The 16,712-nt window shown below is 44.0% G+C and overlaps 1 protein-coding gene across 1 annotated transcript in view; it reads right to left on the reverse strand.

Moving 5' to 3' along the window:
- pitpnc1b (phosphatidylinositol transfer protein cytoplasmic 1b) overlaps positions 1-16,304 on the reverse strand; it is a 31,529-nt gene extending 15,225 nt beyond the window's left edge. Inside the window, exons 1-2 of the mRNA XM_083635606.1 lie at positions 15,156-16,304; positions 735-883 (exon numbers count right to left, since the gene is read on the reverse strand). Coding sequence (XP_083491732.1) covers positions 735-883; positions 15,156-15,203 — 197 coding nt within the window. The 5' untranslated portion in view covers positions 15,204-16,304. The remainder of the gene's footprint in view (positions 1-734; positions 884-15,155) is intronic.
- Positions 16,305-16,712: the final 408 nt, after the last annotated feature.

The following is a 16,712-nucleotide window of genomic DNA, read 5'->3' on the forward strand; positions in this document are numbered from 1 at the left end:
GCCCCGTCTTTTATTGTCACACGAACACCACAACACATGCATGCGGCCACAACACACTCATGCTGACGGTGGCGGGTGAAAAGTGTCCTCTGCATTTAACCCATCCAGGCTTGTCCTTTCCTCCGGGGGGCAGGCCAGGAGCAGTGGTCGCTTTCTCGTACAGCGCCCGGGGACCAACTTCGGGTGTTGTCGTCACTGGTCGGATGACGATGACGATCTGATCTTCTGCATGTTTTTAGTGGGGGGGTTATATACGGAGGAACCCCCTGGGGGAGCACGGGGAGAACATGCAAACTCCACACAGAGAGAAAGGCCCTTATGACGAGATACCCCACCTGGGCAGTAGGCACTGAAGATATGGGGGGGAACACAACCACAGCGCCCACAGTGTCCCAGGCGAGAATCGAACTCAGGACCTTCTGACTGTGAGGCGACAGCTCTACCACTGAGCCACCGTGCCCCTGAATAATGCTGCAGTTGCTGTGTTTGTGTGTGTTCCTGCAGATATCTTTACTTTTAAGGACCAATGGCCTTACAAGGATAGAAAGATGATAAAACCCCTGCCAGTCCTCTTACGTCTTCAAGATTTAAAAAGAAAATACTGTATGGATTAGGGCTTGGATTTAGAATTAAGATTTGGATTAGGTTTAGGTTGAGGTAGGGGTTAAATTTAGAGATTTCAATGAATGCCCTCACAACAAGTAGAGTAAATACAATGTGAGTGTGCCCTCTACCTGCTAAGGTAGATACGCTTCTCGGTCAGCTGTCCTGGGCCGTGCTGGGGGTGCGTGTCTGGCTCATTCGTCACCACCTCCACCCCTTCTCCACCTCCGCTCTGCTCACTACTGTGCTTGCTGATCATGTACAGCTGCCCGATCCTATACTGGAGCCCGAGGACACATTTAGGAAGGGGGGTGGTGGTGCAGGTGGGGTTGGGTGGTGGTAAGGAGGGGTGGGGGTGAAGTGAATGAGAAAGTTGAGGTGAGAAAAATGAAGCCGGAAGAGAGGGGGGAGAAATGAAAGAGAGAGGGAGTGCAATGTTAAGTGCAATGTTAGTTTCATTCAAAATGTTGTTTGTTGATTGTTGACATATACATGGAGGAAATTGGCAAACTATACTAAATGCATCAGTTTGGCCCCCAGGTTTATCCCGGACACCTTAACCACTCTTGAGCTTGTGTGCAACCTTAGATCCGTGAGCAAGGACTTTCTGGTCAGTCCTATAAGTAAATCTACTGCAGACCAAAAGCTGCTCTAGGCAATTTCGCACATTGGCAGCCACAAATGGCAGCGAGAGGTAACCGTTTGAATCTTGAGGACTTAAGTACCCAAAAAGCATTACGTGACATCAGTAAACTGCACACTCCTCACACCTAAATTCCCTCCTGTCAGCGGCTGCTGAAGCTAGTGAAGAAAATGTTTTGGCAGCAAGTTCTGCCATCGTTGCCGAGTCCAGTTTTCACTGCCGCTGAGGAGCGAGCTTTGTGCTTTGAATGTTCACTTACTGCATGTGAAGATTTCCTGCCAGTGACCATCATGTACAGTATCTGATGCTAACATCTCATTTGGCCAATAAGGGCGAGTGGAGTCTCAATTAGTGGGGATGGGACTCTCTTCTCTGTGGCAGCCCCACTATGTGCTTTAGGCTGAGAAGATGGGTGTGTTTTCATTAAGAAAAGATCCTGCCTAGTAACCTCGCATCACCAGGCTCTTCTCGGTGAGAAAGAGCCTGTCCTCCGTTTACAAGTGATTTTGTCACCCGGCCTGTTTCCGGCCTAGAGCCCGCCCTAGACAGGAAACAAGCAGTGGAAAATAGCTCATTCACTTGAGAATCAGACACAGCGAATAAGAAACTAAAACGGCAAACAACAAAACAAAATAACTTCTTTAAAAGTTTTTAAAGAAGTTATTGCAGAAACATCGCGGATTCACAATATCACATATTTTAAGCCAATACAGAAGCTTTACTTTTCAAACAAATGGCCAGTTGATGGAATAGTTATAGTTGTCTGTCCGCTGTTATCGATAATGGAGGATCAAGTACAACAGTTGAAATCCAAAGGCATCTCTGCTGCGTGTGCTGGGAAAGACATGGACATTGATCATAAGATTTCACATGGCAAGTACTGCATTGTCTTTGGCTCTCCAGAAACCTTCCTTGGCAGTGACTACTGGATAAATGTTTATCCAATAATACTTATTTTCTCCACTATTGCCGCCATCATCTTCTAGACCTTGTTTCTATGTCTTTTGTTTGACTTGATGGCGAAGCACTTTTGTAAAGTTTGTTTTTAAAGTTGTTTTTATTATCATTATTATGATAAATAAGGAATGACACCGTATATACACCTAAATTGTTCTGCTTTGACCATTATAATTGTTCTGTAGTGAATGTAATTACATTTGTTTCCTTATTTTGACAATTTGACAATAAAGGATCCTTTTTAATTAAAAATAAGAAAGTGCAAAAGAGGGGGAGGAAGGAAGAGGAAGAGGAGGGGAGAGATCAGCTTGCCATCCTTCACTGTAGTGTGCTGACATGGTGACACTCCTCCTTCTTCTTCCAATTACTGTGGAATGTCAACATTCAATATTTACCTATTGGGTATTCACAACATAATTAATCATAGAGATGGATGCTTTTATACGCAGACCTGAGACTATTAGTGGTCTCCTCCCAGACACAGGTTTGGAGTCAGTTCACCTTCCTGAAAGCTAATCTTAGTAATACGTTGAAAGAATACTTATCTGACCTTAAATCACTATTATGCACCCTGAAGGGCAGTGATAAGTGATGTGTGATGTGAAACCTAGAAAAACATTGACAATGTTTGCCTTGTAGTTTCCTCCTCCTGCCTTTCAAAGAGAGCTGCAGTGTGTGTATGAGCAGGGCTAATAGCTCATGGTGGTGGGGTGGAGACTGCAGATAGTGTCAATGTGATGTCAAGAGTTGAACTGGAAATGAAAGATAGGATTTAAAGGGAGCTACAGTACACCTCATGGCCATACAGTATTAATGAACAACCTTTTTCTTCTTCTTTTTTTATACCAATGTTAAAAGCCATGAGAGAAATGACTTGAATATGTCATTCTGATGTACTGTACAAGCTGCTCCACTCACAATGAAAAGGAGGCAGATTTTGCATCTAATAAGTTCCAAAGCTCTAGCGGAGCCAGAAAAAAAGACACTGGATGTGCCACAGAAAAACTCTATGTGCCACATTTCATTTTCTCTAGCCTACAACACAAATGGCCTTGGCTAGACTGATGTCCGCCTCCACAGACATACAACCATCTACTCTCCAGGCCTATGCTTGCCTACAACATAGACCATGGATTATTTTAAACGGTGCAATAATTCTTTACATAGGCTTATCAAATAAAAATAGACATACTGTACAATAGAATAGATAATTAGCAACTATTTGAATAGATAACTACTAATGTAGGCCCATAGGCAGCGCTATTAAGAGCCAAAATTATCCCTGAAAAAGATCCTGATGATTTGCACTATAGTTGAGGAGACTTGTGGCTGGCAGCACACTGCGTCTCTCACACCATGACCTCCTGATACAAATCTCACTCTCAATAAGCTGAATATAGCAGCCCCGGGAAATCAATCTACCAACTGCTCTAATATGACATATTACAAGATTAATAAGCCCAAATATAAATACAAGTGAAAGATAATTATGTCTACACAACATTGATAGTATAATAGATCTGGATAAATTGAGCCCATTTGGGTTTGATAACAGAAAATGAGGCTTGAATCTCCCGCTTCCTGCTCATCGTTGATTGGTTGAATTGATTTAATGCTACACGGAAGTACGGGGAGAGGGGGCGGCTGCCGGGGGAGTGACTGCCATCTTGTTGTTCGCTTCTGATTGCTAGCTTGCTAGCTCGCTAGCTGGCTGGTTGTAGTGGTGAAATTGTCCAGAAAAACAAAATATATAATAACTTTTAGCCCGAAGGTATGGGCGAGTAGCAGTCCAGCCAGCCGACCACCGTCTTGTCCGGGGCCTGGCCAAGAGACCATGGTGTGGTGTGAGCCTCCAGCCTGCTAGCTACTGCTAAGCCTCCACAAGGTAAACTGCTATTATACCTGGTATTGTGCTTGGTATACTTGATATTATATCTATGGGTAAACTCTAAACTTTATAACTGATGTGGATTTGATCGCGTACTTGGTGCTCTGCTACGTTGGACTGTTTGAGTGATGCTCATGTTTGTTAGCTAACGCTAGCTCGATTAGCATCGTGTGCTAACGTAAACATACGAGCAAGGTTGCACCGTTGCTATGACTGTAACTGAAATTTGGTGGCATTAATGTGATTAATATAACACTGTGTCGTTTATTTCTTCAAGGGATGAATGCCGGAGTACCATGATGGAGCAGGAGCAGCAAAACACAACAGAGGCACATTGCCCCCTGATCAAAGGACTTGTGAAAATTAATGCTACGTTTTAATACCCATGTGCATGGCTCATTATATAATTTTCTGCTCTCCTGAGCTTATAATGGTAACGTTAACATAATACTGCGAGAATATTGCTGATCATCAGTTGTTCAACCTACAATATTGCAATAAAACAAGCCAAATGCTGACCATAGACTGCAATGCTGACAGATTTGATACTTTGAGAGATTTACTTTGAACCATTTGGTATATGTATCTGCCAGTGTGCTTTTGTCAATAAACATTGCCAATAAAGATATCCTTGTTGTGTAGGCTATGTACTAAGGTAAATCATGTACTCGAATGTACCGCAAATATCACAGAACGAGCCCATTAGTTTTTCTGGTCAGAGTAGGCATGTTGGTTAATAAGATGTGATATAAAGATCGTTGATGTCGAGTGAACCAGCTTGGACCAGATGACGAGAGGAAGAAGAATGTGAAGATGGAGAACCAACCGACTGCTTCAAATCAACTAATGCTTTATATTGATTGAAATATGGTTATTTGTAACAATTCGGCATACATTACACAGGCTACACCATGCAACATATATTTCGATATAATTCAAACTTGCAGAATGGTTCCTTTCCCACCATGGGCTGGACTGCTGTGAAATGGTTACCTATGAGTTCTATCGATCGGATAAAGTATGTTTTAAAATAAGGGCGACACATTAAATTGCTGCGCTTGGCCTCAAGACAAGTGTGTATCATCTTTAAATGTCCAATACCATACAGAAGAGCAAATTGAACAAACGACCAACAGCATTCAAGTCTGCAAAAACTTGTGATGTTATGTTACGTTACATAACCTTATGACCATTATGACGCTTGCTGTGTAACATGGGCAGAGCATGTAACGTTACTTTACATACCGTTAGATAACGTTAAATGGTCCGCCATGTTATGAGCGTCACGTTACATGTATGGTATCTATACAGTTACGTGTGTCTACTAACATTATTAAAATATCACAAAGTAACGCTATTTTCTGATAATTTGATAAACTATCACTTGCTATCTGCTAGCATTGGTTGCTAGGTTGCTTAACGAATTTCTTATTCGTGTTATTTTCCACAGACTAGATGCCTTGCGGCACATTGCTGCCTCTACTGGTCGGAAGTATTACTGTTCTTATTATCCCATGATGTATATCGTCTATTTTCCTCGAAATGGGGCTATAATTTAGAAAACTGAGGACGGGAGCGCATGAAAAAGACTTGAAATTGTTTTTTCAGACCATATCTCATTTGGAAAGTGTTTATTTAAGACATAGACCAAGAGAGCAGTTGGCTCGTTTCCCATAGAGTTGAATGCATGTTCCTGGGGAGTGCTATACAAACTGTGCCCCCCACTGGCCATTTGAAAGAATGCAATTTCCACATAGGCTTCAAAAAGAGGGAGGCTGAATTGGGCACTGCTACACACGCATAAACTCAATCCAATGGCATTGTTTTCCATAGACATGAAAAATCAACTGCCAATTAACCAAATCAATTAAAGGAGAATTTAGTTTTTTTTTAACCTGGACCCATCTCCTGGCAATAATTATGATTTGACCACTCACCCAGCGATGTCCGCGGCGTTTCTGGCCGTCCTAGCGTTGTTTTGAGATCAATAGCGTCCAAGTCAGTTGTAAAATGGAGCTGATTTGGGCCAAGTGTGAGCCTGTCTTTCCTGCATCTAAATAGCTATTTTTATTCCCGTTTTCCCCAAATATCGTCATAATGTGATCCCTCAACCAGCGCCGCGGGAAGTAGGGGTGCTGCAGGTGCTGCAGCACCCCCTAGATTTTTTCAAAAAAATTTTTTTTTTTTTCTTTTTTTTTTACAAATGTAATTAAAAATATTTTGCAGTGCACTATGTTCCTTTCTTGTTTAAGAATGTTTCGGGAAATGAAAATTTAGCCTATTTAAATAGAATTATCAACAATAACAATCAAGGAAGTTACATGCTTGTAGGCTAGAGAAGAAGAAGAAGCGCGCATGCGCGCACATGTTGTGTTGAACCAACCAACAACCAATACGAATTGTTTAATCTGGCAATAAAGAAATGTGAACTTGACATGCTATTTTAATAGCCTACTCAAAAATGCACCTCCCACTATACAGCAAAGAGAGGAGTCAATGTTTATTGATATACTGTATGCCATTCAGATCAGAATAATTAGTCTAGTCATTAAGTTTGCTGATAATATTTCTATCATGTTAAGTCTGTGTCATGTTAACTGGTGTATTCAGAGCAAATAGGGAGATATAGAGCATTGTCATCATGCTATATATCTCCCTCTTTGCTCTGAATGAGTGAGAAAAGGAGAAAATACTGAATAATTACATCACAACAGTATCCTAATGTTAATTTAAAATGAGATATTCCTCTAAATATGGCAAAAAAATGTAAAAAAAAAAACGTCAAATTTTTTTTCGGCGGGGCCCTTGCGGGCCCCACCGAGAGTCCCTTCCTCCCAGCACCCCCTGCTTAAAATGACTTCCAGCGGCCCTGCCCTCAACATCCACCAGAGTGATATTTCGCCCCAGGCCATTTCCAGGAGTCACACAGGGATCAAATTACCTCAAACGTGATCTCGGTCACCAAGTCTCGTGAAGTCCCGCGATACTTTCCTGCCGACTGGACAACTACAGGTAGGACGCTTTGCGGTGGTGGTTTTAGCGTAACCTATGTGGGGTTTGGCATAACCTTCGTTATTTCGAATCCCACATAGGTTACACCAAACCCCACATAGGTTACGCTAAAACCACCACCGCAAAGCGTCCTACCTGTAGTTGTCCAGTCGGCAGGAAAGTATCGTATAATAATCTATATTTCAATCCTAAAATCAAGCAGTATTCCTCTTTAACATTATTATGTGGGCAGTGGTGGTTAGAGAAACGAGCTTGTGACCTGAAGGTCGTCAGTTCAATCCCCGGGACCGGCAGAATAAATCTGGGTGGGGAAAAGTGAACAAGCAGCGCAAGCCCCTCCCTCATTACCACCACTGAGGTGCCCTTGAGCAAGGCCCCAACCGCTCCAGTAGAGCTGATCAGTATCCATTAGATCAGACTGTGGTTGTACTGGTCAGCTTCCAGGTGTGAATGTGTGTGTGAGTGTGAACAGGGCGCTCCTGAAAAAGAGAGCTTTGCTCTCAATGAGACTCCCCCTGTATAAATAATAAATAAAGCTATAAAAAAAGAAAATTACAGTACAAACCTCACTGCCAGATGTGCCAAGTTGCCATACAGCTACTACAGCCGAGGTTTTCAAAGTCTGAAACTGTGGGCCTCTCCCCAGACAAAGCTTGGAAAAAGGTGCCCCCTCGCTCAATTTCTGGAAGCCTATGATGGGATCATGATTGTGTTATTTGATCCCATAAACAATCAACAAATGAGCCAAGATAGCCTGATACAGTTTGACATACATAAAATACATAAAAAGCTCTGTTTGAAGGCATTATTAGTTTCTGACTCTGGGAAAGTGAAAAACAGTAAAATTCCCCCAAACTACTGTATTTCCGAACTATCTATTTAACCAAATCAGACATTTAGGCCAGTGGTTCTAAATTGTTTCCACATGAGGGACCCCTAAACTGACAAAGATTAGACCACGGACCCCCGTTTGATAGGATTTTGTCCCATGGTCCCCCTTATGATAATAAGATTGATGCTTTTAGATGTTTTATTACAGAAAGTGTATAAAACCCATGACCAAAATAGTAAGCGAAAATGAATTACCCCCCTTTTGGCTGGGGACCCCCTGGAACCCCCTCAAGGACCCCTGGGGGTCCCGGGACCTCCATTTGAGAACCACTGATTTAGGCTATTCTATGTGATCTCCTTTCTAATATTTTTTCACTTCCACTCACTGAGCCTCCCATGAAACTGCTTGGAGCCCCTCTGGGGAGGCCCGCCTCCCACTTTGAAAACCTCTGCAGTAATTTTGCGTTAGCACCCGTTTTGCGCTGAGAGAGAGAGAGAGAGAGAGAGAGAGAAAAGAGAGAGGGAGAGAGTCAGAGAGAGAAAGGGGGGAGAGAATGAGAGAGGGAGAGAATTGGAGGATGAACCAGTTCGGATTCGTAACGAAAATTGATGCTTTTGTAATTAGTAGCCTATTAATTAGTTGTTTCGCTCATATAGGCTATAACATACACATTTAAAAATATTAGTTTCTTTAATAGGGTAGGGATGTGTGAGATTTTAATTCTAGCCGATTTCAATAGCCTATACCAGAATTGTCCACTCGGGTTAAGCTATTGTTGCATGGTGCAATTGCAGGGAGAGAGGTTACTGTATAGCCTACTGGCTGGCGTTGTGTCAAAAAGTGATTTGCTGCCAGAAACTGATCTTGATCCCTGGGACCGCGCACAGCGCTGTCTCAGTGCCTCTCTACCCACCTTGTGCACCGACCCACCCGGCCTGCCTACCCGGCCCAGCTCATACCTTCTCCGGGGAGATCCCCCTCCAGAACCCGGCACACTAGCCGAACACTTAAAAGCACCCCTCCCCACGCTACACACAGACTCCTGCTTTTTGGCACAAAACCATGACAAACAAATTCTCATTTTTAAATCAAGGTGTGTTTTTTTCTGCAGTGTAGGTTAGTTGAAAATCAACGTGGCATTCTGAGGAGGGAAGTGTGTCCGCGTGCGAGCCGTGCGTAATGTAGGCCTATCCAAGCGAGGATTTCCTGCACTGCGCGGAGAATACTGTCTGCGCTCAGGCGTACGCCTGGCGTAGAGTTTTGACACATTGCGCTGGAATGCCTATTTTGGCACAGGGAACGCCCAAACCTCTGTTTACTATCACTTTCAAGATTACAGTACAACTTCTAATAACATTTTAACATTCAAAACTGCACTATTAGTTTCTCTTTCAACTTACACAATGAGCAACATTCTTTCTTTTCTTTACCAATGTTACTTTCCAGATTACGACTTCTAATGGCACTTTCACATGACCCCCCCTCCTTTTTCTTTTTTATCAAAGATAAAAGCCAGTAAGAAAAGACTTGAATACGTGATGTCATCCTGATGTACAAGCTGCTCTGCTGACAATGAAGATGAGTCAGATTTTTCTAATGTGTAATACGTTCCAAACCAGAAAATGTACCTGCATCTGTGTCTGTGTCTGTGTGTGTGTGTGTGTGTGTGTGTGTGCGAGAGAGAGAGAGAGAGAGAGAGAGAGACACACACACACACACACACACACACACACACACACACAGAGAAGCGCTGCTCAGCACAGAGCACAGGGACAGAGGCTGTGTGTGTACTAGGTGAGACAGAGTGTGTGTGTGTGTGTGTTTGAGAGAGAGAGAGAGAGAGACACACACACACACACACACACACACACACACACAGCATTAACATTGAAAAAATCATTATTTGTGTCCACCCTATTTTACAAAAGAGAAGCATTTTTTTGATATTATTATGTTTTAGTTTTACATCAAATTAATTAGATTAACTAAATTGTTTACATTTATAAGAATAGTAGTATATATTACTAAAGCACACACATATTTGCCACAGTTAATTGTCATTACAGATGTAGGTTACATTAACATGTCTATTTTTTCTCAGCCCACAATTCAGCAAACTGTTATTTAAAAATATATCATACCGTCAAAAACTCATACCGCTGCATTCCTAATCTCAAATCACCAGTCCTGTAATATTACAGCCCAATTTATGCTTTGTCTGGCGACACTTTTGAAACCGTCGCCGACAGAAATGAGGGCTTGAGTCGACACTTTCAAGTGTCTGCGAGAGGTGTCTGCTACCTAGTGAAATGTCTAGTGTCGCTGACTACGTCACATAGTGTCGCGCAAGTGTGATTGGCTATATAGACCATGGATGTATTAAAAGAACTGGATAGGGGACGAGCCACGCCCACCCATGCATTCGGACGGAGGCTGCTCACTGGCGCATGAAGTCATCATGGGGGGTTTTTCTTCCTGGTTTTACTTCCTGACCATGCAGCCCAAGGCGAAGTGCGCATGCGTGCCATGACGTATTCCATGACGTCTCCCACCCCTCCCACCCATGGATGTATTAAAAGAAGAAAATACACCCGTATACGGCTCTTAGTGGCTTCTGAAGAAAAAATGCCCCATAAAAAATTATTTGATCATTAAAAGAGTCGTTTTATACTTTGAGTGACACCCGGAAAAAATTCCCCTGGGTTTAACAGCTGCCGGGGTCCCCATGCAAGTGGATGGGAATTTTCCTTTCTGGGCTGCATGGCGTCACGTGACTTGCAATACAGAGCTTCGCCACCATGTTCAAGTGGCTTCACAGCCCAGCGCTATTCCTGGGGGCTTGATATAGACGGCACGCGGGCTTGACTTCCTTGTTTTGGTTTTTGCTGAAATGAAATTAATGAACGTGTCCCCGCTATTTTTATCAGGATGTCCTTGACGTATGACTTTGTGAAAATTACAAAGAACATTGTGACAAACTTCCCAGAGAGAGAGGAGGTGAGTTGTGTCCTGTGTGTCGTTATATGCGGCTGCAGCCAAGTAGGCTACGTTACATCTAGCCTCCGACATGGTTTCACTGTCTGCACTAGTTCTCTGAAGCGTTCGAGTGTCACGTGACCGTTGAGCCGAGGAGAGAAGCATAAATGCAGCAACATGAGCGACACTTTATTTATTGTCGGCGACCATGTGTTGAGCGACACTTTCCAATAAGTATAAATTAGGCTTAAGCCTTTTGAGGTGTTCATTACTGTGAGATTACAGGTTGGGCAATGGACAAGCAGAAACAGACGTTAACAGTAGTTACAGGCCAAACTGTATCACAGTATAGGAATAATAAGCTACCGTATATTTCAAATCCTAAAATTAAACCGTATTTCCCTTTAACATTAGGGCAAGGGTAATAGCTTTTGCACACCAAGTCCGTATTTTCGTCCGAAATTGACGCACGGAAAAAAAAGAATACGACCTCATTTGTGTCAATCATCATTGACACACCGAGTCCGACAATTACGTCCATCATTTAAGTTTTCGGACGAGGTTCGATTTTCTGCGTTTTTCCGCATCAGTCAATAGATTTTTGCGAGCTGACGGATTAAAGTGATTCTGATTCTGATTCTGATTCTGATTCTGATTCTGATTCTGAAAAAACATGCATACGAAAACAATCGGACTGTGTGTGCAAAGACCTTTACACTGTATATGGCCTGGACTCATTATGCCTCCGCCGGCGAGCATTGGATTCGGGTTGTCTGTCCGTCCGTCCCATGTTCGTTAACGCGCTATCTGAGGAACGTCTTGATGGAATTTTATCAAATTTGGCTCAAACGTCGACTTGCACGCAAGGATGAACTGACTAGATTTTGGTGATCAAAGGTCAAGGTCACTGTGACCTCACGACCGCTCGTTTCATGCTCGTTAACGCGATATCTCAGGATTCAGGAACGCCTTGACGGAATTTAATCAAATTTGCCTCAAACCTCCACTTGGACTCTAGGATGAACTAATTCGATTTTGGTGGTCAAAGGGCAAAGGGTAAGGTCACTGTGACCTCACGAACACCATTTCCAAGCTCTATCTAATCTGCCTCAAACATCCACTTGGACTCAAGGATGAACTGACTACATTTTGATGGTCAAAGGTCAAGGTCACTGTGACCTCATGAATGCAATTTTCAAAATCGGTAATGCCATATCTCAGTAACACCTTAACAGAATTTCTTCACATTTGGCTCAAAAGTCAAAGTCTGGACAGACATGGATGTCGACTGCTCACTTGTTGGCGGAGGCATATATCCACGGTGCGGCCGTTCTAGTTGATATTACATTATGTACATGATCATTTTGATGGTCATAGTAACTGCCACAAGTTGATACTACCTCAAATAAGCTTCACTCACTCATTATCTTCAGGTGGACGGGGATTGGCTGTAAGCACAAGCATCTCTGTGCCCTCCAGTGATACTATAAATCCTATTTTGCACTGCAATTCATCACTGTCATTGTTGTGGTAACAGGTAATATTATTGAGGGGGAGGATGGCACAGTGAGGAGGAGGACATTCCTTTTTGAAGGGCACTCTGGTGCATATCTCCTTCATCCACCCACCTTTTCCCCATAGCGGGATCTCCTTTGTTTTGGAACTGCCAGGCAAAACTTCAGGCCTTTGTTTGAGTTGAGGTCAGCTAAAGCCACAACCAGCCAGACTAGTTTGTGTATAAAGAGCATTAGGAATGCTTGAGCAGGCGAGGGAACAGACAGAGAGAGACAGATGGGGAGATAATTTAGACACAACAACAGTGCTATGATGCTGCTGGCCAGGTGTTGCATGTTGGCTCCATCAGATTGGCTCGGCCTATTGGGGCTATAGTGCCCGACGTGCCAAGCTCCCATACAGCAGCTACAGTGCAGGAGGTCTATGTGCTTTGTTGGCACTTCTCTTATCAAACACTTTGACACTTTTGAGATTACAACTTCTAACAGCACTTTCACATACAATGACCTCCCCTGTTTCTGTCTTTCTTGACATTGATTGTGTGGGAAAGACAGTAGTATAGGTCAAGTTACTGTGTGAGTGTGGGAAAGACAGTAGTATAGGTCAAGTTACTGTGTGAGTGTGTGGGAAAGACAGTAGTATAGGTCAAGTTACTGTGTGAGTGTGTGTGTGGGAAAGACAGTAGTATAGGTCAAGTTACTGTGTGAGTGTGTGTGTGGGAAAGACAGTAGTATAGGTCAAGTTACTGTGTGAGTGTGTGTGTGGGAAAGACAGTAGTATAGGTCAAGTTACTGTGTGAGTGTGTGTGTGGGAAAGACAGTAGTATAGGTCAAGTTACTGTGTGAGTGTGTGGGAAAGACAGTAGTATAGGTCAAGTTACTGTGTGAGTGTGTGTGTGGGAAAGACAGTAGTATAGGTCAAGTTACTGTGTGAGTGTGTGTGTGGGAAAGACAGTAGTATAGGTCAAGTTACTGTGTGAGTGTGTGGGAAAGACAGTAGTATAGGTCAAGTTACTGTGTGAGTGTGTGTGTGGGAAAGACAGTAGTATAGGTCAAGTTACTGTGTGAGTGTGTGTGTGTGGGAAAGACAGTAGTATAGGTCAAGTTACTGTGTGAGTGTGTGTGTGGGAAAGACAGTAGTATAGGTCAAGTTACTGTGTGAGTGTGTGTGTGGGAAAGACAGTAGTATAGGTCAAGTTACTGTGTGAGTGTGTGTGTGGGAAAGACAGTAGTATAGGTCAAGTTACTGTGTGAGTGTGTGTGTGGGAAAGACAGTAGTATAGGTCAAGTTACTGTGTAAGTGTGTGGGAAAGACAGTAGTATAGGTCAAGTTACTGTGTGAGTGTGTGTGTGGGAAAGACAGTAGTATAGGTCAAGTTACTGTGTGAGTGTGTGTGTGGGAAAGACAGTAGTATAGGTCAAGTTACTGTGTGAGTGTGTGTGTGGGAAAGACAGTAGTATAGGTCAAGTTACTGTGTGAGTGTGTGTGTGGGAAAGACAGTAGTATAGGTCAAGTTACTGTGTGAGTGTGTGGGAAAGACAGTAGTATAGGTCAAGTTACTGTGTGAGTGTGTGTGTGGGAAAGACAGTAGTATAGGTCAAGTTACTGTGTGAGTGTGTGTGTGGGAAAGACAGTAGTATAGGTCAAGTTACTGTGTGAGTGTGTGTGTGGGAAAGACAGTAGTATAGGTCAAGTTACTGTGTGAGTGTGTGTGTGGGAAAGACAGTAGTATAGGTCAAGTTACTGTGTGAGTGTGTGTGTGGGAAAGACAGTAGTATAGGTCAAGTTACTGTGTGAGTGTGTGTGTGGGAAAGACAGTAGTATAGGTCAAGTTACTGTGTGAGTGTGGGAAAGACAGTAGTATAGGTCAAGTTACTGTGTGAGTGTGTGTGTGGGAAAGACAGTAGTATAGGTCAAGTTACTGTGTGAGTGTGGGAAAGACAGTAGTATAGGTCAAGTTACTGTGTGGGTGTGTGTGTGGGAAAGACAGTAGTATAGGTCAAGTTACTGTGTGTGTGTGGGAAAGACAGTAGTATAGGTCAAGTTACTGTGTGTGTGTGTGTGGGAAAGACAGTAGTATAGGTCAAGTTACTGTGTGAGTGTGGGAAAGACAGTAGTATAGGTCAAGTTACTGTGTGAGTGTGTGTGTGGGAAAGACAGTAGTATAGGTCAAGTTACTGTGTGAGTGTGGGAAAGACAGTAGTATAGGTCAAGTTACTGTGTGGGTGTGTGTGTGGGAAAGACAGTAGTATAGGTCAAGTTACTGTGTGTGTGTGGGAAAGACAGTAGTATAGGTCAAGTTACTGTGTGTGTGTGTGTGTGGGAAAGACAGTAGTATAGGTCAAGTTACTGTGTGGGTGTGTGTGTGGGAAAGACAGTAGTATAGGTCAAGTTACTGTGTGGGTGTGTGTGTGGGAAAGACAGTAGTATAGGTCAAGTTACTGTGTGTGTGTGGGAAAGACAGTAGTATAGGTCAAGTTACTGTGTGTGTGTGTGTGTGTGGGAAAGACAGTAGTATAGGTCAAGTTACTGTGTGAGTGTGTGTGTGGGAAAGACAGTAGTATAGGTCAAGTTACTGTGTGAGTGTGTGTGTGGGAAAGACAGTAGTATAGGTCAAGTTACAGTACTGTGTGAGTGTGTGTGTGGGAAAGACAGTAGTATAGGTCAAGTTACTGTGTGAGTGTGTGTGTGAGTGTGTGTGTGTGTGTGGGAAAGACAAACACACTTACCTCATCCACAGTCAGTGGCATACATATTCGGTACTCCTTCATCAACATGGTGCTGAGACAGTGGACTGACTGCCTGTCTTTGTGTCTGTCCTATCCCAGCTGTCTGTCTGTCCTACAGCTGTCTGTCTGTCCTGTAGCTGTCTGTCTGTCCTATCCCAGCTGTCTGTCCTGTAGCTGTCTGTCTGTCCCAGCTGTCTGTCTGTCCTATCCCAGCTGTCTGTCCTGTAGCTGTCTGTCTGTCCCAGCTGTCTGTCCTGTAGCTGTCTGTCTGTCCCAGCTGTCTATCCTATCCCAGCTGTCTGTCCTGTAGCTGTCTGTCTGTCCCAGCTGTCTGTCTGTCCTATCCCAGCTGTCTGTCCTGTAGCTGTCTGTCTGTCCTATCCCAGCTGTCTGTCCTGTAGCTGTCTGTCTGTCCTATCCCAGCTGTCTGTCCTGTAGCTGTCTGTCCTCTCCCAGCTGTCTGTCTGTCCTCTCCCAGCTGTCTGCCTGTCCTCTCCCAGTTGTCTGGCTGTCCTCTCCCAGCTGTCTGCCTGTCCTCTCCCAGTTGTCTGTCTGTCCTCTCCCAGCTGTCTGTCTGTCCTATCCCAGCTGTCTTGATTGCATAGTAGACGAGCTGCAGGCAAGCTCCACTCTGCTGACCTCTTTTTTCCCTCTCTTCTTCCTTTGTTTTGCTGATGTCAGTAGTCCATGGAGTCAAGTCCAGTCCAGTCCGCTCTGTCAATGTGTATCTGCACTCTTCTTACGTTCCCTCTGCAGTACAGTAGCTCCCTCTTCACTGCCGTTTCTCCTTTTGGTTCCTCTCCCTCAGTTAATCCTGCGGACCCCTCGGGTCAACTTTCAACCGTTGTCTTTCCCTCCTTTTGTTATTTCTGCATTCCCCTCTCCCGCTCTCAGCTGCCTTTGCAGTTTGCTTGTTCTGCTCTCCTCTCTTACTATCTGTTTGCTCTCCTTTCGCTCACCCCGCTGAGAAGCTGCTAATTAGCGGTGAGGTATGAGTGAAACCAACTCTACCTATGCTGTTATGTTGTCTCTCTCATGTGCTGTTAAGTTCTCTCTTTCATATTCTGTCTTTCTTTCCTTTCAACTCTTCTCATGTGCAACCTTACCCTCCGCTCAGCGCTCCTCCCTTTCCTACCCACCGCCCTCCACTGCTTTCAGTTCCTCAAAAATTCTTTCGCTCGTTCCCTCCTTATCTGCTTTTTCTCTCCCTCCCTCCCATTCTCCCTCCCTCCCATTCTATCCACTCGCCGAGGCCCCGCCCACTGCACTTTACTCCCTCCTCACCTGTTTCACCCCCAACCACCCCCTCCCCCCGCGCTGCCCCGCTCCACTCCTGTGTCTCTGCCTCCCTCCCTCCCTCCTCTATTCTCTTCTTCTTTTCTCTCTCAGACTGTTTACAACAATAGACCCTTTTCACAGCCACCATTTTGTGTCTAAAAGGCAGGATCAACACAGGTACAACCAACTCACTAATTAGGGCCCCAGCACTGGAACACCTAAATGCAGGGGCGTCATGCAAGCCAAAATTCTGAGGGGGCTAAACAAACAGACCTAAGG

Source organism: Poromitra crassiceps, assembly GCF_964638095.1.
Source record: "Poromitra crassiceps genome assembly, chromosome: 1".
Classification (NCBI taxonomy): Eukaryota; Metazoa; Chordata; class Actinopteri; order Beryciformes; family Melamphaidae; genus Poromitra; species Poromitra crassiceps.